Source organism: Salmo trutta, chromosome 10 (genome assembly GCF_901001165.1).
Source record: "Salmo trutta chromosome 10, fSalTru1.1, whole genome shotgun sequence".
Lineage (NCBI taxonomy): Eukaryota > Metazoa > Chordata > Actinopteri > Salmoniformes > Salmonidae > Salmo > Salmo trutta.
Window position 1 is genome coordinate 35,258,885 of NC_042966.1, and position 26,866 is coordinate 35,285,750.

General features: G+C 42.6%; 1 protein-coding gene across 1 annotated transcript; it reads left to right on the top strand.

Annotated features, from left to right (window-relative positions):
* Positions 1 to 12,525: 12,525 nt before the first annotated feature.
* Positions 12,526 to 25,358, top strand: LOC115201634 (vacuolar protein sorting-associated protein 26A). Its single transcript, XM_029765424.1, has 9 exons — positions 12,526 to 12,625; positions 18,630 to 18,779; positions 19,484 to 19,559; positions 20,062 to 20,218; positions 20,423 to 20,587; positions 20,788 to 20,894; positions 21,104 to 21,172; positions 21,355 to 21,497; positions 24,151 to 25,358. Exons 1-9 carry the CDS (start codon positions 12,623 to 12,625, stop codon positions 24,262 to 24,264), a joined length of 984 nt encoding a protein of 327 aa, XP_029621284.1. The 5' UTR covers positions 12,526 to 12,622; the 3' UTR covers positions 24,265 to 25,358.
* The last annotated feature ends 1,508 nt before the right edge of the window (positions 25,359 to 26,866 follow it).

Genomic DNA, 26,866 nt, shown 5'->3' on the forward strand with positions numbered 1-26,866 from the left:
GGACCAGTTACATGCTGACCACACTGTCCATGTTACAGGACCAGTTACATGCTGACCACACTGCCCATGTTACAGGACCAGTTACATGCTGACCACACTGTCCATGTTACAGGACCAGTTACATGCTGACCACACTGTCCATGTTACAGGACCAGTTACATGCTGACCACACTGCCCATGTTACAGGACCAGTTACATGCTGACCACACTGTCCATGTTACAGGACCAGTTACATGCTGACCACACTGTCCATGTTACAGGACCAGTTACATGCTGACCACACTGTCCATGTTACAGGACCAGTTACATGCTGACCACACTGTCCATGTTACAGGATCAGTTACATGCTGACCACACTGTCCATGTTACAGGACCAGTTACATGCTGACCACACTGTCCATGTTACAGGACCAGTTACATGCTGACCACACTGTCCATGTTACAGGACCAGTTACATGCTGACCACACTGTCCATGTTACAGGACCAGTTACATGCTGACCACACTGTCCATGTTACAGGACCAGTTACATGCTGACCACACTGTCCATGTTACAGGACCAGTTACATGCTGACCACACTGCCCATGTTACAGGACCAGTTACATGCTGACCACACTGTCCATGTTACAGGATCAGTTATATGCTGACCACACTGTCCATGTTACAGGACCAGTTACATGCTGACCACACTGCCCATGTTACAGGACCAGTTACATGCTGACCACACTGTCCATGTTACAGGACCAGTTACATGCTGACCACACTGCCCATGTTGCGTGCGGGATCATTGCAAAATAAATGTACACATACAGTTGAAGTCAGAGGTTTACATACACTTAGGTTGGAGTCATTAAAACTCGTTTTTCAACCACTCCACAAATTTCTTGTTAACAAACTATAGTTTTGGCAAGTCGGTTAGGACATCTACTTTGTGCATGACACAAGTCATTTTTCCAACAATTGTTTACAGACAGATTATTTCACTTATAATTCACTGTATCACAATTCCAGTGGGTCAGAAGTTTACATACACTAAGTTGACTGCAGCTTGGAAAATTCCAGAAAATTATGTCATGGCTTTAGAAGCTTAATTTGAGTCAATTGGAGGTGTACCTATGGATGTATTTCAAGGCCTACCTTCAAACTCAGTGCCTCTTTGCTTGACATCATGGAAAACAGGTACAAAAGTATCTATATTCACAGTAAAATTAGTCCTATATCGACATAACCTGAAAGGCCGCTCAGCAAGGAAGAAGCCACTGCTCCAAAACCACCATAAAAAAAGCCAGACTACATTTACATTTAAGTCATTTAGCAGACGCTCTTATCCAGAGCGACTTACAAATTGGTGCATTCACCTATAATATCCAGTAGAACAACCACTTTACAATAGTGCATCTAAATCTTTTAAGGGGGGGGGGGGGTTAGAAGGATTACTTTATCCTATCCCAGGTATTCCTTAAAGAGGTGGGGTTTCAGGTGTCTCCGGAAGGTGGTGATTGACTCCGCTGTCCTGGCATCGTGAGGGAGCTTGTTCCACCATTGGGGTGCCAGAGCAGCAAACAGTTTTGACTGGGCTGAGCGGGAACTGTGCTTCCTCAGAGGTAGGGAGGCGAGCAGGCCAGAGGTGGATGAACGCAGTGCCCTTGTTTGGGTGTAGGGCCTGATCAGAGCCTGAAGGTACGGAGGTGCCGTTCCCCTCACAGCTCCGTAGGCAAGCACCATGGTCTTGTAGCGGATGCGAGCTTCAACTGGAAGCCAGTGGAGAGAGCGGAGGAGCGGGGTGACGTGAGAGAACTTGGGAAGGTTGAACACCAGACGGGCTGCGGCGTTCTGGATGAGTTGTAGGGGTTTGATGGCACAGGCAGGGAGCCCAGCCAACAGCGAGTTGCAGTAATCCAGACGGGAGATGACAAGTGCCTGGATTAGGACCTGCGCGCTTCCTGTGTGAGGCAGGGTCGTACTCTGCGAATGTTGTAGAGCATGAACCTACAGGATCGGGTCACCGCCTTGATGTTAGTGGAGAACGACAGGGTGTTGTCCAGGATCACGCCAAGGTTCTTAGCACTCTGGGAGGAGGACACAAGGGAGTTGTCAACCGTGATGGCGAGATCATGGAACGGGCAGTCCTTCCCCGGGAGGAAGAGCAGCTTCGTCTTGCCGAGGTTCAGCTTGAGGTGGTGATCCGTCATCCACACTGATATGTCTGCCAGACATGCAGAGATGCGATTCGCCACTTGGTTGTCAGAAGGGGGAAAGGAGAAGATTAATTGTGTGTCGTCTGCATAGCAATGATAGGAGAGACCGTGTGAGGATATGACAGAGCCAAGTGACTTGGTGTATAGCGAGAATAGGAGAGGGCCTAGAACAGAGCCCTGGGGGACACCAGTGGTGAGAGCACGTGGTGCAGAGACAGATTCTCGCCACGCCACCTGGTAGGAGCGACCTGTCAGGTAGGACGCAATCCAAGCGTGGGCGGCGCCGGAGATGCCCAGCTCGGAGAGGGTGGAGAGGAGGATCTGATGGTTCACAGTATAAGGTTTGCACCTGCACATGGGGACAAAGATCGTCATGTCTTTAACCAAAGACTAAAGGAGAGTGTGTGTTGACAGGCGTGGAAGGAAGCTAAAGTCATTTCACTGCCTAAAAATAGTAAAGCACCGTTTGCTGGCTCTAATAGCCGCCCAATCAGTTTGCTGCCTGTTCTTAGTAAACTGATGGAGAGAATTGTGTTTGACCAAATACAATGTTATTTTTCAGAGAACAAGTTAACTACTGACTTTCAGCATGCATATAGAGAAAGGCACTCAACTAGTACTGCACTGACTCAGATGACTGATGATTGGTTAAAATAAATGGATAATAACATGATAGTTGGAGCTTTATTGTTAGATTTCAGTGCAGCCTTTGATGTTAGTGATCATAAATTGTTATTGAAAAAGCTCACTTGCTATAGCTTTGCAACACCCGCCATCACATGTTTGGAGAGATATTTATCCAAAAGAACCTAGAGAGTGTTCTTCAATGGAAGCTTCTTTAACCTCACATATGTACAGTGCGGTGTCCCTTAGGGTAGTTGCCTTGGGCCGTTACTCTTCTCTATTTTTACAAATGATTTGCCACTGGTCTTACACAAAGCTAGAATGACTATGTATGCGGATGAGTCCACACTCTCCATGTCAGCACCCAAAGCCAGTGAGCTCACTGAAATTCTAAATAAGAAGTTACAGTCAGTATCAGAATGGGTGATTAGTAATACACTGTTGTATTTGGTTCCAAACATTCTCTAAGATCTAAACCTCAACTGGAGTTGTGCATAAAGGGTGTGACCATTGAGGAAGTTGAGGAAGCTAAACTCCTAGGTATACCACTGGATGGTGAATTATCATGGTCAAGTCATACTGACAAAGTTGTTGTGAAGATGGGGAGGGGTATGTCTGTTGTAAAAAGATGTTCTGCTTTGTTTTACACAAATCAACTGTACTAGTTGTTAGGTCTCTGGTCTTGTCCCATCTTGATTACTGTCCGTTAATATGGTCAGGTGCCGCAAAAAAAGACCTAGCTGGTTCAAAACAGTGCAGCACACCTTTCTCTTAACTGCACATACAAAACTAATATCAACAACATGCATGCAAGTCTACTTGAAGGTTGATGAGAGATGAACTTCTTCTCGTCTAGTTTTTATGAGAAATATTACTGTTATGAAAATTTCACATTGTCTGCATAATCAAATAACATAGAGCTCAAACACCCATACATGCCCCACAAGACATCCCACCAGGGGTCTCTTCACAGTCCTCATGTCCAAAACTAATTCACGGCAACAGACAGTATTGTACAGAGCCATGATCGCATGGTCATCTCCAATTACTCAAGCAAAAATATATTAAAAGAACATCTCATGGAACAATAGGCACTGTGAAATGACAAAAACATGCAAACAGACACACTTTATCACACACAATCTACAAACACAATATTCCAATAGTGTTTGAGCTGTGACATCCACTTGTATTGATCATATCTTCACTATTGCTATAGCTTATAGCTAAAGCAATATCAGTTCCAATTGGCTGTAGTGACCATAAGATTGTAGCAATAACAAGGAAAGCCAAAGTGCCAAAGGTTGGGCCTAAAGTCATTTATAAGAGATCATCCAAAATGTTTTCTTAGGACTCTTTTGTTGAAGATGTAGTACACACACATTATTGTTTAGTTATATTGTTTGTATATCGTTGTATTTTAAATTTGTGTGACTGTTCTTGTCTATCAGTATATCAGTGTTTTGTTCTGTTTTTTTGTTGTTGTGTTGGCCCCAGGAAGAATAGCTGCTGCTTCGGCAATAGCTAATGGGGATCCGAGTAAACCAATAAAACCCATTTAATGAAATTGCAATAGAGGGGGTATGGTGATTCATGCATGTGTTGAGCAACCTTGCTTGAGACCTAAAGACGTGTTAGTATGACTGATGTGGTCTAACCCTGGTCACCTGTGCGCCAGACAATGCAACTTTTCAGGTCTCAGACAAGTTAGTCATCACGAGAGTGTGGTCACCAAACCACCTGTGTTACGCTTCACCCCCCTTTGATCTCCTCCTTGAAGAGACCCATCCAAGTCACAGGACCAATGCCTAGGCTTTAGCTCAGCAGGCAAACACAGTCTTAACCCAGCCAGTCACATGTTACACATCATGACTACCCTTGCCGGAGACTTGAAATTAACACGTCTAACACAAACTCACACATGTCAAACTAACACTTCTTTAGGTTTCAGGCAAGGTTCTCATCGCATTGGCATGGCCCACCAAACCACACTCTTTTGACGAGAAATTTTGATGGATCTTGAAGACTTGTATTGGTGTAGCAGATGGGGATCTGTAAAACTCAATACTCAGCCTAAAGTGTCGCCCCTTGCAATTGAAGAAAGACCTTTTTAATAGTAAGATGGGTTGGAATGCTTCAGTAGGGCGTTCAGGTGTGTTTTCGAGGCAGAAGTTCTGAGTTCAAGTCTCTATTTGAGCTGAATCAGGGGTAAACACTACTAGCTAAGCAGGCAGCTAACGTCCTCTACAATTGTGCAATGGACTCCAATCTGCAGTTTGCTGGTTCAACCACTGTGGTCACTGTGAAGTCAGTTTGGGAGGTGAATGTAGCAGATGGGGTTATGTGAAACTCACTCATGAGCCTGAAGTGTCGTCCCTTGTACATTAGAAGAAGGCCTTTCTCAATAACGTGGTGAGTTGGAATGCTTCAGCAGGGAGGTCATGTGTGTTTTCGAGGCAGTGGTCCTGAGTTTGAGTCTCCGTACGAGCTGAATCAGGCGGAACATTGGTTCCAACCCAGTCAATCTCAAGAGCGAGATTAAATAGGGAGTGGAAAGGCTATCCTTAGAATTATATTCTTATTAGGCCAAATTGTGTTTTTTTGTGACACTCCCTTCTGACGTATCTTGCGCGGCATGTGATCATCGTAAAGGGAAACAGAAGGCATATCCATGTTCCAGAGAGTCTTAGCTTTCCAAATACACAGGACGGAAATTAATTCAACATGTCACATTCCCTTCATAAACTGCTAAAAGCTTCTGTTTAACAGAGATAGAATCAAACGCTATCCGTTCTCCTCTACCTTTCTGGCTGGCAAAATACCAGGATGTTGTCTCTGGTTTTGAATCTGAATTTAGAGAACTGAATTTGAAAACTAAATCTGAATGCATCTGATAAGTTGAATATATGAAACTTTGATGAACTTGAAATTATAGTTTGTAAACTTGATAGTTTGTAAACTTGATACACAGACAATGAATGCAATATCTACCATATTGAAACTCAATATATAAATACTGAATTTGAATATTCAATTAAATTGACATTTAATTTTAAAGCTGAATGCAATATTAATTCAATTCAATTTTAAAACAAGTTTACTTTATGAATTCAATGATTCAATTTGTGCATTACAAATAAAAAAATATTACATTCAAATTCAATATCCTAATACAAATTCTAAATTACGGAATTCAAATACAATTGCTGTTTGCACTGAAATTGCTCCATACCTGCCTGCAACTTCGGTATCAGTGTCACTATGCTGCTGAGGGAATTTCCTCGTGATCTAAATGTTCATATGAGGGTTTAATGGCCAAGACGTTAGTTTCTCCCGTGGGAGACCAGGGTTCAGATCCTCCCCGTGACACTTCAACCACACTGCGTCATTTCCTGAACTGGCGAAAGTCCATTATCACACCCTCATGTTGAATATTTCCCTGAGCTTCCTCTGTAAAGTACCTAATGACCTACAAAACCGCCAGTTTTGTCATGCTGAGACCAAGGTGTCTTTTTTAAGATGATCCCTGAATTACTGAAATTACAGAAATACACACATTAAAATACAAATACAAAATGCAAGCAGAAAGAAAACCCCCCAAAAAGTTAGAAAATATATGAACCTGTCAAGATTTCGTCAGCGCACTTGCCTCTCTTTTTCATAATTTTCCAGATGAAAATACAGGATAAAAATAATAGACGGTATTGTTTCTTATTAAACGGGTTGTTTGGATCCTGGATGCTGATTGGACGAGCCGTGCTGTATGTATCGGCGGTCATAGACACAGAGTGAACCGTGCCAAGACAGCTTCAGAGCCAAATCGCGTCTCAATGTCATTATCATGGACATAACCAAGTAAATGCCAATAGAAAAAAAGCACAATCAAACGAAGCTAGGATACTGTCATTCCAGGTTCAATGTTTGACGTGACTGAGTTAGCTGAAGTTGGCTAGTTAGCTAGCAAGTGACATGAACGTTATCCAGCCTGCATACCAACCATTTATTTTAGAATGGACGACCAGTCATTTTGAATAGCAACTATAATTAAATGAATGTGACGCGTCTATTAAGTGATAATGCCCTCGAAGCCATTGTTTCGTCTCTGGCCAGCAAACCGTGCCAATATATCCTCCAAACACCGGCTTCGAGGGAAATATCACTTTTATACAAGGGGTTACCAACATATTCAAATAATGATTTACATATTTTCATTAAACGTTATTTTGAGGAATTTGTTCATACTATTCCATCTTTCCACAAGATATAGTCTAGGGTTGCTACCCAAGCCAGCTGGTTGGTGCGTTCTATCGGTTCGGTTGCTAAAGATGCGACCCAGTCTTCAGTGTTTTTGTTCTGTATCCATGGACGTGACCCAGTCGTTCCTTCTAAATGTTCTATTACCATACTGACTGGCAACGTTCTTTCTTATCCCTGGGCTTGCTAGCTAGCCAGCCAGACAACTACGACTAATTTACAGTCACCTCAAAAAGTGCAGACAGAATAACAGCAAAGTAGCTGCATTTGCATTTGTTTAAGCTGTTTTCTAGTGACATTTATTTGGACAAATCCATAACAATGAGCTAATGAGGTGCGATTATCGCCTGGCAGAGAAAATGTGCTCACTCATCAGGGCACTGTTCACTCATGACTGCATGGCCAGGCACGACTCCAACACCATCATTAAGTTTGCCTGAGACACAACAGTGGTAGGCCTGATCACCGACAACAATGAGACAGCCAATAGGAAGGAGGTCAGAGATGAGGCTGTGTGGTGCCAGGATAACAACCTCTCCCTCAACATCATCAAGACAAAGGAGATGATTGTGGACTACAGGAAAAGGAGAACCAAGCACATGTAACAGTGTAGGTTCCGTCCCTCTCTTCGCCCCAACCCGGGCTCGAACCAGGGACCCTTGCACACATCAACAACTGACACCCCACGAAGCAACGTTACCCATCGCGCCACAAAAGCCACGGCCCTTGTGACGCAAGGGGAAACCCTACTTCAAGTCTCAGAGCGAGTGACGTCACCGATTGAAATGCTACTAGCGCGCACCACCGCTAACTAACTAGCCATTTCACATCGGTTACACACACCCCCATTCTCTTCAACGGGGCTGTAGTGGAGCAGGCTGAGAGCTTCAAGTTCCTTGGTGTCCACATCACCAACAAACTATCATGAACCAAACACACCAAGACAGTCGTGAAGAGGGCACGACAAAGCCTATTCCCCCTCAGGAGACTGAAAAGATTTGGCATGGGTCCTCAGATCCTAAAAAAGTTCTACTGCTACACCATCAAGAGCATCCTGACTGGTTGCATCACTGCCTGGTATGGTAACTGCTCGGTCTCCGACTGCAAGGCACTACAGAGGGTAGTGCGTACGGCCCAGTACATCACTGGGACCAAGCTTCCTACCATCCAGGACCTCTATACCAGGCGGTGTCAGAGGAAGGCCTTAAAAATTGTCAAAGACTCCAGCCACCCTAGTCATAGACTGTTCAATCAATCAATCAAATGTATTTATAAAGCCCTTTTTACATCAGCAGATGTCACAAAGTGCTGTACAGAAATCCAGCCTAACACGCATAAACAGCAAGCAATGCAGATGTAGAAGCAATGCAGACTGTTCTCTCTGCTACCGCATGGCAAGCGGTACCGGAGCGCAAAGTCTAGGTCCAAAAGGCTTCTTAACAGCTTCTACCCCTAAGCCATCCTGAACAGCTAATCAAATGGCTACCCAGACTATTTGCATTGTCCCCCCTCTTTTACGCTGCTGCTACTCTCTGTTCATTATCTATGCACAGTCACTTTAACTCCACCTACATGTACATATTACCTCAATTTCCTCGACTAACCTGTGCCCCCGCACATTGACTCTGTACCGGTACCACTGTATATAGCCTCACTATTGTTATTTTACTGCTGCTCTTTAATTATTTGTTATTTACATTTTTTACTTAACACTTATTTTTCTTAACTGCATTGTTGGTTAAGGGCTTGTAAGTAAGCATTTCACTGTAAGGTTGTATTCGGGGCATGTGACAAATAACATTTTATTTTATTTGTTGAGAGGAGCTAGCCAACAACACAGCTAACACAATCACTTCAAACCGAAGCTGGAAATACTGTGAACTAGCTGCACTTCATTTCATTTTACTTTTTTCAACTGACATTTCTTTGTCTAGATCCATAAAAATGATGCCAGCTGATACATGATTTCGACTGGCTGAGAAACGCTGTCTGCCTGTCTTGTCCCGACACGTTCATTACTATGGGACAGCTGGAGATTGAAACAATGTTGCAAATGTCGGGGAGACAGACAGCAAGGTTTATACAAGACTCTGCTGTTGAAAACTAAATGTTAGTCTAAAATAAATGTGAGATAATGTCTAGATGCTTTTTATAATGGAGATCAAGTTTATAAATTGTTTGGCTGGGCTGATGGGACAGTGGATTGCGCAGTCAGATGGAACAGAGTAAATAGTCATTTTAATGGCATAGATTTAGCTGGTGGTAATTTGTGGAATAGACACTGGCTGGAATGCGGTTTTAACCAATCAGAGTTCAGGATTAGGCCCACCCGTTGTATAAAGCAACATGACCAAAATACCTAACAACTAGATTTTTGTCTGGACTAGCTATATCTTCTGGTGGAAGAATTCAGTTGTATAAATTGGCTTGTCAAAATAACGTTTTAATGAAAATATGTACTTTTTTTCTAAATAAAGAAATAAGGCTCGTTAGGCAGTGCCATATCATGAATTTCAAAAAAAATAAGGATTGTGCCTTTAATGGTGCAACACTACTCCACCTATTCATATGACTTTCGGTCACATGATAGATCACGGGATTTTACAGTGTGATGTTTGCAACAAGATGATTTATATTCCAGATTTTTAGTACAAAATAAAAGTCTACTGAGGGTGTGTTCGTAAATTCACTCTGGAGTGCCAGATTGCACTCTGGGCTTTCGTAAATTCAGAGCGTTCAAAACGCTCTGGCCAAGGAGTAGGGTTGATCTGAGCGTTCTGACCTCACAACAGCAGTCAAGCACCCAAGCTAACTGGTTATAGTTGGCTAGCTTGCGAGCTACTTCCAGACACAAATGAGAGAACACCTCACCTTTTTACTCAGCCTAGCAGAGCTGGTTAGGCTGTTTTCATGTTATCTATCATTGGTGACCAGTGGTGACCTGTCATTCAGGGGTAAGTTAAATACAATTTGTTGCCTGTTTTGCATGTTACTTTGAGCCTAGTGGTTAGAGCATTGGGCTAGTAACTGAAAGGTTGCTAGATCGAATCCCTGAGCTGACAAGGTAAAAATGTGTCTTTCTGCCCCTGAATAAAGCAGTTAACCCACTGTTCCTAGGCTGTCATTGTAAATAAGAATTTGTTCTTAACTGACTTGCCTAGTTAAATAAAGGTTAAATAAATTAAAAAGAAACAAATAAAAATATACGTGTCACATATCAGTTTGTAAAAAAATATATTGAGTTAATAAAGCCTCTTGTGCTTTCTTGAGTAAGGCAGCTCCAAACTACAGGTGTTTCAGCCTAGATCAGTGCTTTCTGTTGTGGTGAGGCAGCCAGCGGAAAATACAGAGCGTAGGCATTGGTCATCTTCTCTAGTTGTGCTGTGATTGGCTCAGTGTTCTGTCACTCATGGGGACACTATGTCACTGCAGAATCTACAGGGAGAGCTAGGCAGTTCAAGCCCACTTGGGTGCTGCCTTAGATTTAAATTAGAAGTGCCCATCCAAAAAGGCTCAAGGTCATTGACCACAGATAAAATAACGTCAAATCTACCGTAGCTTTGATTGGACTGTAGCTTTGATTGGATCTTAGCTAGGAAGCTGACAAGCAGTCATCATCATGAATCATGTTGAAAATCTACTTGCAAATCCTTTTCAATCCCTGTCATATGAAGAGAAATTATAGATAAAACGTATCGATGCTCATCGGCCATTGGACATAAACATTACACAATGAGTTGGAAATCGCAAATTCAACAATGAGTGTTTTGGAAGGAATGAGTGGCTAACTGCAAGCATTTCAAAGCAATCACTATTTTGCTTCCCCTGCCTGCTGTTTGTGGAGAGGGTGTGTGGTCCAAGTCTGGGTTTAAGGGTCTCTTTTCCAAGCTTAAAATGATAAACATTCACACGCAATACCATGAACCAGAAAAGGTTGAATACATTGGCCATGCTGTCAATCCAGCATGACTTCTGCTGCGTTCAAAACAACTGGAAACTCTGAATTGGGAAATCCCAGATTTTAGTGAGTTCAAGACAACTGGGAACTCAAGAAAAAAAACTAGCTCCGATTGGGAAAATAAGTTTTGAACTGTCATCCAACTCAGAATTCCAAGTTGGGAACACGGGCCTCTTTCTAGAGCTCCGACCTTGAGATCACTGACATCATGATTTGACCTTGTTTTTTTTACGAGTTCCCAGTTGTCTTGAAAGCACCATAAATCCAGAGAATTCCAGACTTTGATGACAAAGTCTCATGACAATGCTGCTGTATTCTGCTGCATAATTGATGTAATATGCCAGGGCGATATGTACACTGTAGATAAGAAAGTAATACTAAGTGTATGTTGTGTAGTAAGCTGTTAGTAGCCCATGTGCCTTCCCCTAATCATTTGGTCCCTTTCCCACTCATAACTTAGACTACTGTTCTGACTTGGTGGTGCACATGTAGCCTATAGCCTGTTTTAGAGAAATGTCATCATCTAATATTGTAAGAACTTACATTGTCTGCTTTTATGCCCCCTTTATTTATCCTACGCTTCTGACTTGCTGTACAGGGAGAATACTGTAAAAACAGCCCATGTTCTGAATTCTGTCACTTTACATTTCAAAAAAATAGTTATATTGACTACATCCGTCTTATCTCGCTCATTCATTTCTTAATTTAAATTATGGATTGCCTCTTATCCTCCCTTATGCCATATTTGTACATCTCAATTGTCAGTATAACCCACATTAGTTTAAGCAATTCAGCCATATCAGCTATGTTTTTTAAGAAGGCAGTAAATAAGGCTGAATTAACTGTTTTGCTGCCAGACAAGTCTCCGCTGATAGCCAGGTGTAGTGGGGGTAAGGATTCACTCCATCATGCTGAAAAGAAAGCTCTGCTGTTGGGACAGCTTTAAGTTGGTCCTAACAGTTTGTGGGCACCATTTGTCAATGTTATAGTGCAATTAATGTATTGTTTAGTGTTGTATTGCGTAGTGGCTTTGCTGGCACTGAGATTTCCATGCTAAAATCGCCACTGTTGGTGACTAACTGTGCTGCTGGCAACAATTGAATTGAATTTGTTGCCGATGTTCACTGACACTGGTCATATTAAAAGGGTGTTGTGGGTTAGTAAATTCATCAGTTATTCTGCGCTCAGGCACACTCAAACGAGAGTGCTCTGAAATTGGAGTGGATAACCAGAGTGAATTTATGAATGCACCCCAAGTAACGCTGGCTTGATACACAAAGTGCTGCTATATCAAAGTCAAAAGATATTACCGATAAACTACCTCTTCTAAAGAAAGTTACTGTAGACAATAGAGATTTTGCCAAAACCTTCAGAAAAGTACTCAATCATCTGCAAACAGTGAATGTGAAATTTGCAGCAGCAGTGGACAAAAAAAATGACATCGCTAGACGTTGGACTTTTATTTTGAAATGTATGTGTTGCCATTGCTTCTGTATTCACAGATATACTGCTTCTCTGTTTTGTGTATCGCCACAGGAATTAGCAGCACGGAGGCTAGCTAGCTGTCACAGCAGTTTAAACAGCTGAAATGGTGAGTTCAAAATGAAAGAAGTAGCAACACATACATAAAGAGATGTGCTAAAGGTATTGTCATCCTCTGACCATTTTTTTTTTTTTTCTAATTCGTTTGCTAGCTTGGCTAACGGCTAGCTAGCCTAGCATAACGACGTTAGGTTCGTTATCAACACAGACAGGGGTCGGAGGCCCACTATGTTCTTCCAACTGTAGCTAGATAGCTAACACGTTTTAGTTGGCGGCAATTGGCTAATGTAACAGTTATATAATTTCCCACTTTGTGGTGATTATCGATGAAAGCTACGCAAAATTGCTGGATGTCACGAGAAATGTTATTTTTCGATGAGGTTTAGTTGCGGTTGCATTACCGCCACCAGCTAGACTGGAGTATAACTCAATTATACTTTGTAATCCTACACAAGTTAAAAGCCTATTCCGCTATTTAACCCCATATTGTCCTGCACTATGCCAATGGCTTGGGAGGACGGGACGCCACCACTCAGCACACCCAGTAACTCTTCTGAAGTCAAATCTAGTACACCCAAGTACTTCTCTGCAGCTGCCACAACATCTATTTTCTGTGACTTACGTCCCATCTCTGTGGTACAGTTGATAACCATTGCTATGAACGCTAAGAAGCCAACTTTACTGAAGCATATATCACTCGTTGGCCTAACCCTCTGTGCTGGCACAGATCTATACTGAACAAAAATATAAATGCAACATGTAAAGTGTTGGTCCCATGTTTTATGAGCTGAAATAAAAGATCCCAGAAATGTTCCATACTCCCAAAATGCATATTTCTCTCAAATTTGTGCACACATTTGTTTACATCCCTGTTAGTGAGGATTTCTCCTTTGCCAAGATAATCCATCCACCTGAAAGGTGTGGCATATCAAGAAGCTGATTAAACAGCATGATCATTACATAGGTGTGCCTTGTGCTGGGGACAAAAGACTACTCTAAAATACATTTTCTCAAGTTTTGAGAGAGCATGCAATTGGCATGCTGACTGCAAGAATGTCCACCAGAGCTGTTGCCAGATAATTTAATGCTCATCTCTCTACCATAAGCTGCCTCCAATGTTGTTTTAGAGAATTTGGCAGTATGTCCAACTGGCCTCACAACAGCAGACCACATGTAACCACGCCAGCCCAGGACCTCCACATCCGGCCTTTTCATCTGCGGGATCGTTAGAAACTGGGTTTGCACAACCAAAGAATTTCTACACAAACTGTCAGGAATCGTCTCAGGGAAGCTCATCTGCATGCTCGTCCTCACCAGGATCGTGACTTGACTTGACTGGAGTTCGGCGTCGTAACCGACTCCAGTAGGCAAATGCTCACCTTCGATGGCCACTAGCATGCTGGTGAAGTGTGCTCCTTACGGATGAATCCCAGGTTTCAACTGTACCGGGCAGATGGCAGACAAATCAAATCAAATTGTATTTGGCACATGCATTGAATACAACAGGTGTAGACCTTACCGTGAAATGCTTACTTACAAGCCCGTAACCAACAATGCAGTTTTAAGAAAATAGGATTAAGAAAATATTTACAAAATAAAGTAAAAAATAAAATAAAAAAGTAACACAAAAACAATGAGGCTATATACAGGTTAGTCGAGATCATTTGTATATGTAGGCAGGTGTAAAATGACTATGCATAGATAATAAACAGCGAGTAGCAGCAGTATAAAAACAAAGGGGGGAGGGTTTCAATGCAAATAGTCTGGGTTGCCATTTGATTAATTATTCAGCAGTTTTATGGCTTGGAGGTAGAAGCTGTTAAGGAGCCTTTTGGACCTAGGCTTAGTGCTCCGGTACCGATTGCCGTGCAGTAGCAGAGGGAACAGTCTATGACTTGGGTGACTGGAGTCTTTGACAATAGGTCCTGGATGGCAGGAAGCTTTGCCCCAGTGATGTACTAGGCTGTACGCACTACCTTCTGTAGCACCTTACGGTCGGATGCCGAGCAGTTGCCATACCGGGCGGTGATGCAACCAGTGAGGATGCTCTCAACTGTGCAGCTGTATAACTTCTTGAGGATCTGGGGACCCATGCCAGATCTTTTGGTGTGACTTTCTTGGTGTGTTTGAACCTCGAAAGTTTGTTGGTGATGTGGACACCAAGGAACTTGAAACTCTCGACCCGCTCCACTACAGCCCTGTCGATGTGAATGGGGGCGTGTTCGGCCCTCCTTTTCCTGTAGTCCACGATAATCTCCTTTGTCTTGCTCACGTTGAGGGAGAGGTTGTTGTCCTGGCAGTGTTCTGACCTCCTCCCTATAGGCTGTTTCATCTTTGTCGGTGATCAGGCCTACCACCATTGTGTCGTCAGCAAACTTAATGATGGTGTTGGAGTTGTTTGACCATACAGTCGTGGGTGAACAGGGATTACAGGAGGGGACTAAGCACACACCCCTGAAGGGCACCCATGTTGAGGATCAGCGTGGCAGATGTGTTGTTGCCTACCCTTACCACCTGGGGGCGGCCTGTCAGGAAGTCCAGGATCCAGTTGCAGAGGGAGGTGTTTAGTCCCAGAGTCCTTAGCTTAGTGATGATCTTTATGGGCACTATGGTGTTGAATGCTCAGCTGTAGTCAATGAACAGCATTCTCACATAGGTGTTCCTTTTGTCCAGGTGGGAAAGGGCAGTGTGGAGTGAGATTGAGATTGCGTCATCTGTGGATCTGTTTGGGCGGTATGCGAATTGGAGTGGATCTAGAGTTTCCGAGATGATGGTGTTGATGAGCCATGACCAGCATTTCAAAGCACTTCATGGCTACCGACGTGAGTGCTACAGGGTGGTAGTCATTAATAAGGCAGGTTACCTTCACTTTCTTGGGCACAGGGACTATGGTGGTCTGCTTGAAGCATGTTGGTATTACAGACTCGGTCAGGGAGAGGTTGAAAATGTGTATAGCATTGTGTGGGCGAGCTGTTTGCTGATGTCAACTTTGAACAGAGGTCCCCATGGTGGAGGTGGGATTATGGTGTGGGAAGGCATAAGCTACGGACAACTAACACATCCATTTTATCGTCTGCAATTTGAATACACAGAGATAGCGTGATGAAATCCTGAGGCCCATTGTCTTGCCATTCATCCACCGCTATCACCTCATGTTTCAGCAGGATAATGCACGGCCCCATGTCGCAAGGATCTACACAATTCCTGGAAGCTGAATTTCCCAGTTCTTCCATGACCTGCATACTCACTACCAGACATGCAGTGCATTCGGCAAATGTATTCAGACACATTGACTTTTACCACGTTTTGTTACGTTACAGCCTTATTCTAAAATGCATTAAAGAAAACATTTTCCTCAATCTACACACACTAACCCATAATGACAAAGTGAAAACAAGTTTTAGAAATGACCTTATTTACATAAGTATTCAGACCCTTTGCTATGAGACTCGAAATTGAGCTCAGGTGCATCCTGTTTCCATTGATCATCCTTGAGCTGTTTCTACAAATTGTAGAAACAGCGTGGAGTCCACCAGTGGTAATTTCAATTGATTGGACATGATTTGGTAAGGCACACACCTGTTTATATAAGGTCCCACAGTTGACAGTGTATGTCAGAGCAAAAACCAAGCCATGAGGTCGAAAGAATTGACCGTAGAGCTCAGAGACAGGATTGTGTCAAGGCATAGCTCTGGGGAAGGGTACCAAAAAATTGAAGGTCCCCAAGAACACAATGGCCTCCTCCATTCTTAAATGGAAGAAGTTTGGAACCACCTAGACTCCAGCTATAGCTGGCCGCACGGCCAAACTGAGCAATCGGGGGAGAAGGGCCTTGGTCAGGGAGGTGACCAAGAACCCGATGGTCACTCTGACAAAGCTTCAGGGTTCCTCTGTGGAGATTGGAGAATCTTCCAGAAGGACAACCATCTCTGCAGCATTCCACCAATCAGGCCTGTATGGTAGTGGCCAGACGGATGCCATTCCTCAGTAAAAGGCACATGACCGCCTGCTTGGAGTTTACCAAAAGGAACCTAAAGGACTCTCAAACCATGAGAAACGAGAGTCTCTGGTCTGATGAAACCAAGATTGAACTCTGGCCTGAATGCCAAGCGTCACGTCTGGAAGAAACCTGGCATCATCCCTATGGTGAAGCATGGTGGTCATGCTGTGGGGATGTTATTCAGCGGCAGGGGCTGGGAGACTAGTCAGGATCGAGGGAAAGATGAACAGAGCAAAGTACAGAGAGATCATTGATGAAACCTGCTCCAGAGCGCACAGGACGTCAGACTGGTTCACCTTCCAACAGGACAACGACCCTAAACACAAAGCCAAGACAAAGCAGGAGTGGCTTCCGGACAAGTCTCTGAGTGACCTTGAGTTGCCCAGCAAGAGCCCGGACTTGAACCCAATTGAACATCTCTGGAGAGACCTGAAAATAGCTGTGCAGTGACACTCCCCATCCAACCTGACAGAGCTTGAGAGGCTCTGCAGACAAGAATGGGAGAAACTCCCCAAATACAGATGTGCCAAGGTTTTAGCGTCATACCCAAGACTCGAGGTTGTAATCGCTGCCAAAGGTGCTTCAACAATGCACTGAATAAAGGGTCTGAATACTTATTTAAATGTATTGTTTCTAAATTTGTATTATTAATAAATGTACAAACATTTCTAAAAACGTGTTTTTGCTTTGTCATTATGTGTAGGTTGACGAGGGAGAAAACAATTTAATCAATTTTAGAATAAGGCTGTAATGTAACAAAATGTGGAAAAAGTCAAGAGGACTGAATACTTTCTGAATGCATTGCACCCATTGAGCAGTTTGGGATGCTCTAGATTGACGTTTATGACAGTGTGTTCCAGTTCCCTCCAATATCCAGCAACTTTGCACAGCCGTTGAAGAGGAGTAGGACAACATTCCCCAAGCCACAGTCAACAACCTGATCAACTCTATGCGAAGGAAATGTGTTGCGCTGCATGAGGCAAATGCTAGTCACATGAGATAACGTAAAAAAATCTGTATTCCTAGTTGTGAAATCCATAGATTTGGGGCCTAATTTATTTATTTCATTTGACTAATTTCCTTATATGAACTGTATCTTTGAAATTGTTGCATTTACTTTTGTTCAGTGTATGCACAGGGATCATGGGCACGAAACTACACATCCCTCTGTCCAATGCCGTGCTGATACAAATCTCAAAAAGAACAGACTGTTACCTCTTTCACCACGCTCTCCACCGGGTCTGCGTCGCACCAAACGGCGGGCGTTTGGGAACACAAGCAAACATCACAAGTCCTCTTCGGGTTACCTTGAGCAACCAACATATATTCCGCCAAACCTGATACCACTCATTTTTTGTGTGTGGAACTATCGGTTGTTCCATGTAGTGAATCAGTCAAAAGGCCTGGCTCCACTTTCTCCAAAAATCTCACTCCCACTGGACCAAACTCGTCTTCATCATAACCATGCCCATCAATGTAAGGCTCGGGCTCTGCACTCCTCACCACACCTTCCACCTAACTTAAATCTCCCTCATTCACTTCCGTTTCACCTCCAGAACTCGGTCTGGGGGCACAGTTCACTCTGGTTGTACTTGACCCCAATCTTCTTCGATACACCTCTTTTCCGCCATCGTTCAACAGATTCACACTCAACCTCTGCCTTATTCTATTCAACCTGCTTCTTCCTTCTAATTTTCTTCCCCCATTCCTCCCTCGAAATCCACCTTTCCGTATCCCTTTCCCTGCTTTCCTCTTCTCCCGGCTTTGCTAGCGGCCCAGTGGCATCCTGACGTAACGCCGTCTCATCAGAGTTGGACATGGCTAGTATACAATCGTCAGCTCGAAAAACCGTCGGTTTGCACACAATGCATGAACAATCCTCCATTCATCTTTATCGAGGGTACGCGGAGCGCTCAATCCAGTCAAAACTACTAGAAATGTTGACTGTGTTAACGTCAGCTGTCAGGTTAGCCGATTCTGCGCCTGTGTAACGTTATATGATTATGTGCCTTTTGAGATGATTGTATACTTATTAAGTCTTCCTGTGTTTCAGAGTTTCCTGGGTGGTTTATTTGGTCCCGTGTGTGAAATTGATGTCCTACTCAATGATGCAGAGACTAGGAAGACCGCAGAACTCAAAACAGAGGATGGAAAAGTGGAGAAGAACTACCTTTTTTATGACGGAGAATCTGTCTCTGGGAAGGTGAGCGTTGCGCACATACACACACTTGACATGACATTTCTTTATTGCAACAAATCATTTTGAAGGTACGCGAGGCACGTGATCTCATCGCTCAACTCTAAAGTGCCATTCCACATTTAATTCTAAATGCCTACTGCTTTCAAAATCAAAATGTTCAACTAGAAAAGTAATGTTTTTTTGCAGCACAGTGATTGTCCTGATTTTCAGGAATGCCTGAATTGCTTCGCCTTGCTTTTCTGGTTGGTTGGCAAGTTTCACCATCCAATAATTATTACAGTTGAAGTTTCAACATGGCACGGGCCGTGGTGATATGTTGACACGAGAATTATTAGAATATGGCAAATATTTGTCAGTTATTGCATTCTATCCATGCTGGTTTTCCCGGGACTACCTGAGACATGGAACAGATAGGTGGGAGGGCATAGGCTACAGGCTGTCGTCAATTTATTAGGTTATTTGCCTAAATGGCTAATGGAAACACTTCAACCACTTCATTTTTATTCGACACTGTAGGTTGTGAAAAATCCTTTTTCTTTAGGTGTGATGTCATTACGTCAAGGTGTTTTTATCGTCGGGATAGTTAAATGGAAATGCACCGTATCTATTTTTTTTTTGTGAACTTTCTGAATGTTGACAAGTTAATGGAAACATAGCTACTGTGTCCTATGTCAATACCCCATAACTTGTTTGTGTTTTCTTGTAAGGTGAATCTCAATGTGAGGCAGACGGGCAAGAGACTAGAACACCAGGGGATTCGAATTGAGTTTGTTGGGCAGATTGGTGAGTTTGTGTAAATTGATATTTTGACATTGTAACCTAACAGTAGCGCCCACCTCAAACACCAACCATGCATTGTTCATTGGTTCACAAACCAAGTGCGCTATCAGTCTCATTTATGCTAAACCGCTTAGCAAAGCATGTGCTTGTCATGTGAAAACCGCAGTTGTCCACACTCCACAGCACACACTCTGGCCTGGTGGCAAAGTGTTTCTGTGAAGATTCCTTGACCATTACTAAGTGTTGGTTCAATGTTGTCAAACTGACTGAGAAAGTTTGGGGAAGCCTACAAATAACATATTAATGTCTGATCATAGGACAAAAGTTAAAATCTAATACAGGACAATCTAGGTTAATAGATTTAGGACTCCTCTATTTATAGTTTTGTTAAAGTAAATGTTTCCCTCGGTACAACAGATGTGCTTATTGGAAATGTGAGGTTCCTGTGTGTGATGATGTGATGACCCTAACAGAGGTCTTTAAACTTGTGGTCTATTTCTTTCAGAGCTCTTCAGTGATAAAAGCAACACACATGAGTTTGTGAACCTGGTGAAGGAGCTTGCCCTGCCAGGGGAGTTGACCCAGAACCGAAGCTACGACTTTGAGTTTACGCAGGTGGAGAAGCCCTATGAATCTTACGTTGGAACCAATGTCCGACTGAGGTTAGCGCACAAGACTCTGTCATAACCAGATGTCCTCTGCATCGTCCCTTTCTATTGGCACAGCTTGAGATGATCAGTGAAACTGCATCAGTTGGCTTCTTGTCATTGCTGCATCCACCTTATGAATATAAGCAGTGTGTCGGTTGAATGTAATTTGCATTGTTGTAAGCCATCCATAACTCTCCTTTTTGTTATTTCCTGTAGATATTTCCTCAAAGTGACAGTAATGAGGAGACTGTCTGATCTGGTGAAAGAGTATGAGCTCATTGTCCATCAGCTGGCTACTTACCCTGATGTGAATAATTCCATTAAAATGGAAGTTGGCATTGAAGACTGTCTACATATAGAGTTTGAATACAACAAGTCCAAGTAAGAGAGAGAGAGAGAGAGATATATATATATCTCACTATAAGACATTTATGCATTCAAACCATAGCACAGTAGCAAATACATGTCAAAATCTGTTTTCAGATTCAGAATTTAGAAGTCATAAATGAAATAAATGATTAGAAATTATATATACATTATTATAAATGTATAACTTGACCTGACCTCAACTGTCTTCTCAGATACCACTTGAAAGATGTCATTGTGGGTAAAATCTATTTCCTTCTGGTGAGAATCAAAATCCAGCACATGGAACTTCAGTTGATAAAGAAGGAGATGACTGGAATAGGTGAGATGAGGTTTACTTAAAGGGAAAGTTCACTTAAAACGGCATAAGATGTTACTCTTTTAAATAACATTTTTATTTTAAATTATTGAATGTTCCAGTTTTGTCAGATTTCAAATGTTGTGTAAATGTAAAACTGCCCTGTAATCTCGGCGTTTGGTTTAAGAACAGTGTGAAATGTATGTATTTGGTCATGTGACATTCCTTTGCAGGGCCTAGCACAACTACAGAGACGGACACTGTTGCCAAGTATGACATAATGGATGGCGCCCCTGTGAAAGGTAAGCACAATATGCTGTTGTTTTGTCCAAATATTATGACTTTTATTTCATTATCTATTTTATTTTGTTATTCCGCCCCACCAAAGCAGTTTAATGTTTTCAGGACTTGTAGTGTACATCTGCCTCTTCTTGCCATGGAACTTGTTTCACAATCCTCTTCATGCCTGTTCTTTCGCTCTTAGGAGAGTCCATTCCCATCCGTCTGTTTCTGGCTGGCTACGACCTGACAGCCACCATGAGGGACGTCAACAAGAAGTTCTCTGTGCGGTACTTCCTTAACCTGGTGCTGGTGGATGAGGAGGACAGGAGATACTTCAAACAGCAGGTGCAGAACATCAAAGCCAACCTCCATTTACCAGTCTATAGTTATTGTTCCAAGACTGCAGATACACTATATACAGTACCAGACAAAAGTTTGGACACACCTACTCATTCAAGGGTTTTTCTTTATTTTCACAATTTTCTACATTGTAAAACAATAGTGAAGACATCAAAACTATGAAATAACACAAATGGAATCCATGTAGTAACCAAAAAGTGTTAGATTTAGATTCTTCAAAGTAGCCACCCTTTGCCTTGATGACAGCTTTGCACACTCTTGGGATTCTCTCAACCAGCTTCACCTGGAATGCTTTTCCAACAGTCTTGAAATAATTCTCATATATGCTGAGCACTTGTTGGCTGCTTTTCCTTCACTCTGCGGTCCAACTCATCCCAAACCATCTCAATTGGGTTGAGGTCGGGTGGTTGTGGAGGCCAGGTCATCTGATGCAGCACTCCTTCACTCTCCTTCTTGGTCAAATAGCTCTTACACAGCCTGGAGGTGTGTTGAGTCATTGTCCTGTTGAAAAACAAATGATAGTCCCACTAAGCCCAAACCAGATGGGATGGTGTATCGCTGCAGAATGCTGTGGTAGCCATGCTGGTTAAGTGTGCCTTGAATTCTAAATAAATCACTGACAGTGTCACCAGTAAAGCACCATCACACCACCTCCTCCATGCTTCACAGTGGGAACCACACATGCGGAGATCATCTGTTCACCTACTCTGCGTCTCACAAAGACACTGCGGTTGAAACCAAAAATATCAAATTTGGACTCATTAGACCAAAGGACAGATTTCCACCGGTCTAATGTCCATTGCTTGTGTTTCTTGGCCCAAGCAAGTCTCTTCATATTATTGGTGTCCTTTAGTAGTGGTTTCTTTGCAGCATTTCGACCATGAGGGCCTGATTCACACAGTCTCCTCTGAACAGTTGATGTTCAGATGTCTGTTACTTGAACTCTGAAGCACTTATTTGGGCTGCAATTTCTGAGGCTGGTAACTCTAATGAATTTATCCTCTGCAGCAGAGGATAAATTCTGCAGATTTATCCTCTGCGTCTTCCTTTCCTGTGGCGGTCCTCATGAGAGCCAGTTTCATCATAGCGCTTAATGTTTTTTTTTCAACTGCAGTTGAAGAAACTTTCAAAGTTATTGACATTTTCCACATTGACTGACCTTCATGTCTTAAAGTAAAGATGGACTGTCGTTTCTCTTTGCTTATTTGAGCTGATCTTGGGATTTGGGATTTTACCAAATAGGGCTAGCTTCTGTATTCCACCCCTACCCTGTCACAACACAACAGATTGGCTCAGCTGCATTAAGAAGGAAAGAAATTCCACAAATACCTTTTAACAAGGCACATTTTTAATTGAAATGCATTCCAGGTGACTACCTCATGAAGCTTGTTGAGAGAATGCCAAGAGTGCGCAAAGCTGTCATCAAGGCAAAGGGTGGCTACTTGAAGAATATAAAATATATTTTGATTTGTTTAACACTTTTTTTTTTTTGGTTACTATATGATTCCATATGTGTTATTTCATAGTTTTGATGTCTTCACTATTATTCTACGACGTAGAAAATAGTCAAAATAAAGAAAAACCCTGGAATGAGTAGGTGTGTCCAAATTTTTGACTGGTATTGTATACAAAAGTATGTGTACACCCCTTCAAATTAGTGGATTTGTCTATTTCAGCCACACCCATTGCTGACACGTGTATAAAATCGAGCACACAGCCAAACTGCCTCTGGAAGCAACATCAGCACAAGAACTGTTCGCTGGGAGCTTTAGTAAATGGGTTTCCATGGCCGAGCAGCTGCACTCGAGCCTAAGATCACAATGCCATTGGCCGCCATGAATCACTCTTCGCCATCTGGCAGTCCAACGAACTAATCTGGATTTGGCGGATGCCAGGAGAATGCTACCTGCCCCAATGCATAGTGCCAACTGTAAAGTTTGGTGGAGGAGGAATAATGGTCTGGGGTTGTTTTTCATGGCTCGGTCTAGGCCCCTTAGTTCCAGTGAAGGGAAATATTAACGCAACAGCATACAATTACATTCTAGACGATTCTGTGCTTCCAACTTTGTGGCAACAGTTTGGGGAAGAACCTTTCCTGTTTCAGCATGACAATGCCCCCGTGCACCAAGCGAGGTCCACACAGAAATGGCTTGTCGAGATCGATGTGGAAGACCTTTACTGGCCTGCACAGAGCCCTGACCTCAACCCCATCGAACACCTTTGGGATGAATTGGATTGCGGGCTGCGAGCCAGGCCTAATCGCCTAACATCAGTGCCGACCTCACTAATGTTCTTGTGGCTGAATGTAAGTCCACACAGCAATGTTCCTACATCTAGTGGAAAACCTTCCCAGAAGAGTGGAGGCTGTTATAGCAGCAAAGGGGGACCAACTCCATATTAATGCATATGATTTTGGAATGAGATGTTCGACGGTGTCCACATACTTTTGGTCATGTAGTGTATATCTGTGGCAGCAACATATTACAGTAGTTAAATATTACAGTAGTTTGAACTAAAAACGAGGTAGTAGGCCTATAGTATTATTGAAAGCGATCGTCTCATCTCAATATGCACATTTACAATAACCTATGAGAGGATCACTGTGACTATTGTTGATGTAATTCTTCTCTATTACTAGGAGGTCGTTCTCTGGAGGAAAGCTCCTGAGAAAATAAGGAAAAGGAACTTCCAACGCTACGAGTCGCCGGAGCCACGTCCGGCCCTTACTGCTGAGCAGCAACCCGAAATGTGAAAGCCATTGGAGTGAAATGGAAAAATGCTGAGAATGCTTCTGATTATAGCTTAAAGCAAATGAGAAGAGAGAGGGGGCGCAACTCGACACGCAAGGAGAAAATAAAGAGTCAGCCATTTAATACATCTATCTACCTTCTGCAATGTGACAGTGACCTACTGGTGCATCTGACTGTGCTGGGTCTACTCTGTTAGCGTACTGTATGGACTTGTCTCTTTGACACACAATAAATAGCACTGGAATGGGAGCTACCATCACATTTTTTTGGGACCTACCCTCTCTGTAAAAGAGGCACTTGGTTTGGCTCAACACTGGCATACAATCGTTCACTACTAGATATTTCAAAGGACGTTCCAATGCATGTAAGCAGGTCAAATTGAATGTGATGGGTTAGTATCATGTCAATGCTGGCTGTCGGGTCAGTTTCTAAGGTCAAGCTGTAAGACAATAGGCGTTATTTGAGCTCAAATAGTACCTTGTTTATAATTCACCTTAATATGTAAAAGATTTCTAACTCATTTAGTGTAGCTACAACCTGTAGTTTGATTATTTTTTTCACTTCACTTTTTCTTGAAATTTGCGCTTTCTTTCTTCAAATATATTATATATCAATAAATGCTTTTGCTAGTGGCATTGGATTGAGGTGACACAAAATGCTGTTTAATGGGTATTTACATTTTTGGGGGGACTAGATTTAGAGAAATACCACTTTACATAATTTCTCTAAGGTTAAATATTTAAGCTCAGATGGGGCTGTGCTACATCTGAACACTATACAGGCAATATATTTTTTAAGTGCCTGTAAGGTCATGAAGAAACTGTTATGCCAAATACTGCCCTGACCCACCACTGCATGTTAATTTTTATACTGGGTCCAATGTAACAGACTTGTGTGGACGTTGAACATTTGTATATATCCAACCTGTCTATATCCATCCGTCATCCGTTTAAAGGAAATGCGAATTTAGACTTGTATGTATTGGAGTGATGTCTTTAATACATTCTGATTACTTATGCACTGAACAACAATATAAATGCAACATGTAAAGGGTTGGTTTCATGAGCTGAAATAAAAGATCCCCGAAATTGTCCAATACGCACAAAAAGCTTATTTCTCAATTTTGAGTACAAATTTGTTTACATCCCTGTTAGTGAGCATTTCTCCTTTGACAAGATAATCCATCCACCTGACAAGTGTGGAATATCAAGAAGCTGATTAAACAGCATGATCGTTACACAGGTGCACCTTGTGCTGGGGACAAAAAAGGCCACTCTAAAATGTGCCGTTTTGTCACAACACAATTCCACAGATGTTTCAAGTTTTGAGTGAGTGTGCAATTGGCATGCTGACTGCAGTAATGACCAACAGAGCTGTTGCCAGAGGTGGCGTTGTGTTGGCGAAGTTTGCTGATGTCAATGTTGTTAACATAGTGCCCCATGGGGACAGTGGGGTTATAGTAGGGGCACCTATAAGCTACGGACAACAAACACAATTGCATTTTATCGATGGCAATTTGAATGTACAGAGATACTGTGACAAGATCCTGAGGCCCATTGTCGTACCATTCATCTGCCGCCATCACCTCATGTTTCAGCATCATAATGCTCAGCCCCATGTCGCAAGGATCTTTACACAGTTCCAGGAAGCTGAAAATGTCCCAGTTATTCTGTAGCACATTGGGATGTGTGACACTTACTCATCAGCCTTAAGTGTCCTGCATGCGTCACCTCATTAGCTAGTTTTTGAGGTTGCGCGATTTACCTTTAAATTTCAATGGTCTGCATACTCACCAGACATGTCACCCATTGAGCATGTATGGGATGCTCTGGATTGACGTGTATGACAGCGTATTCCAGTTCCCGCCAATATCCAACAACTTCGCACAGCCATTGAAGAGGAGTGGGACAACATTGCACAGGCCACAATCAACAACCTGATCAACTCTATGTGAAGGAGATGTGCTGCAAATGGTCACACCAGATACTGACTGGTTTTCTGATCCACGCCCCTACCTTTTTAAAGTTATCTATCACAAACAGATCAATATCTATATTTCCAGTAATGTGAAATCCATATATTAGGGCCTAATGAATTCATTCAATTGACTGGTTTCCTTTTATGAACTGAAATTGTTGCACGTTATGTTCAGTATATTAGGGGTTTCAATCCTGGTCCTAGGGACCTACAGGGATTTGCACATTTGGATTTTACCCGGTTATATGCATAAACATTTTAACTATCACAAGAATATTGTGTTCCATTGATCTCACTCAAATGCTGAGTTATAGTAGGCATTTTGATTTTGTGCATGAAGTTAACGTTTGCATTTGTGTATAACTAGAGCTGCTAACTTTCACGCATTCACCGTGAGACACATGCAATTGACATTGATCACGCAAACTCACGCTACACCTCTTATATCACGCTGGAATCCCAGAAATGTGTTTTTTTGTGTGCTTTATTTTCATGAATTGTGTTCAGGTATGAATATGAAGGCAGCACCTCCCCAAACGCGATCATAATTTATAACTAACGTTTGTTTTCAGGTTTTTATCGATGCGCACTTTAACCTTTGATCCGGCTTTGACCTTTTCAAGGTCC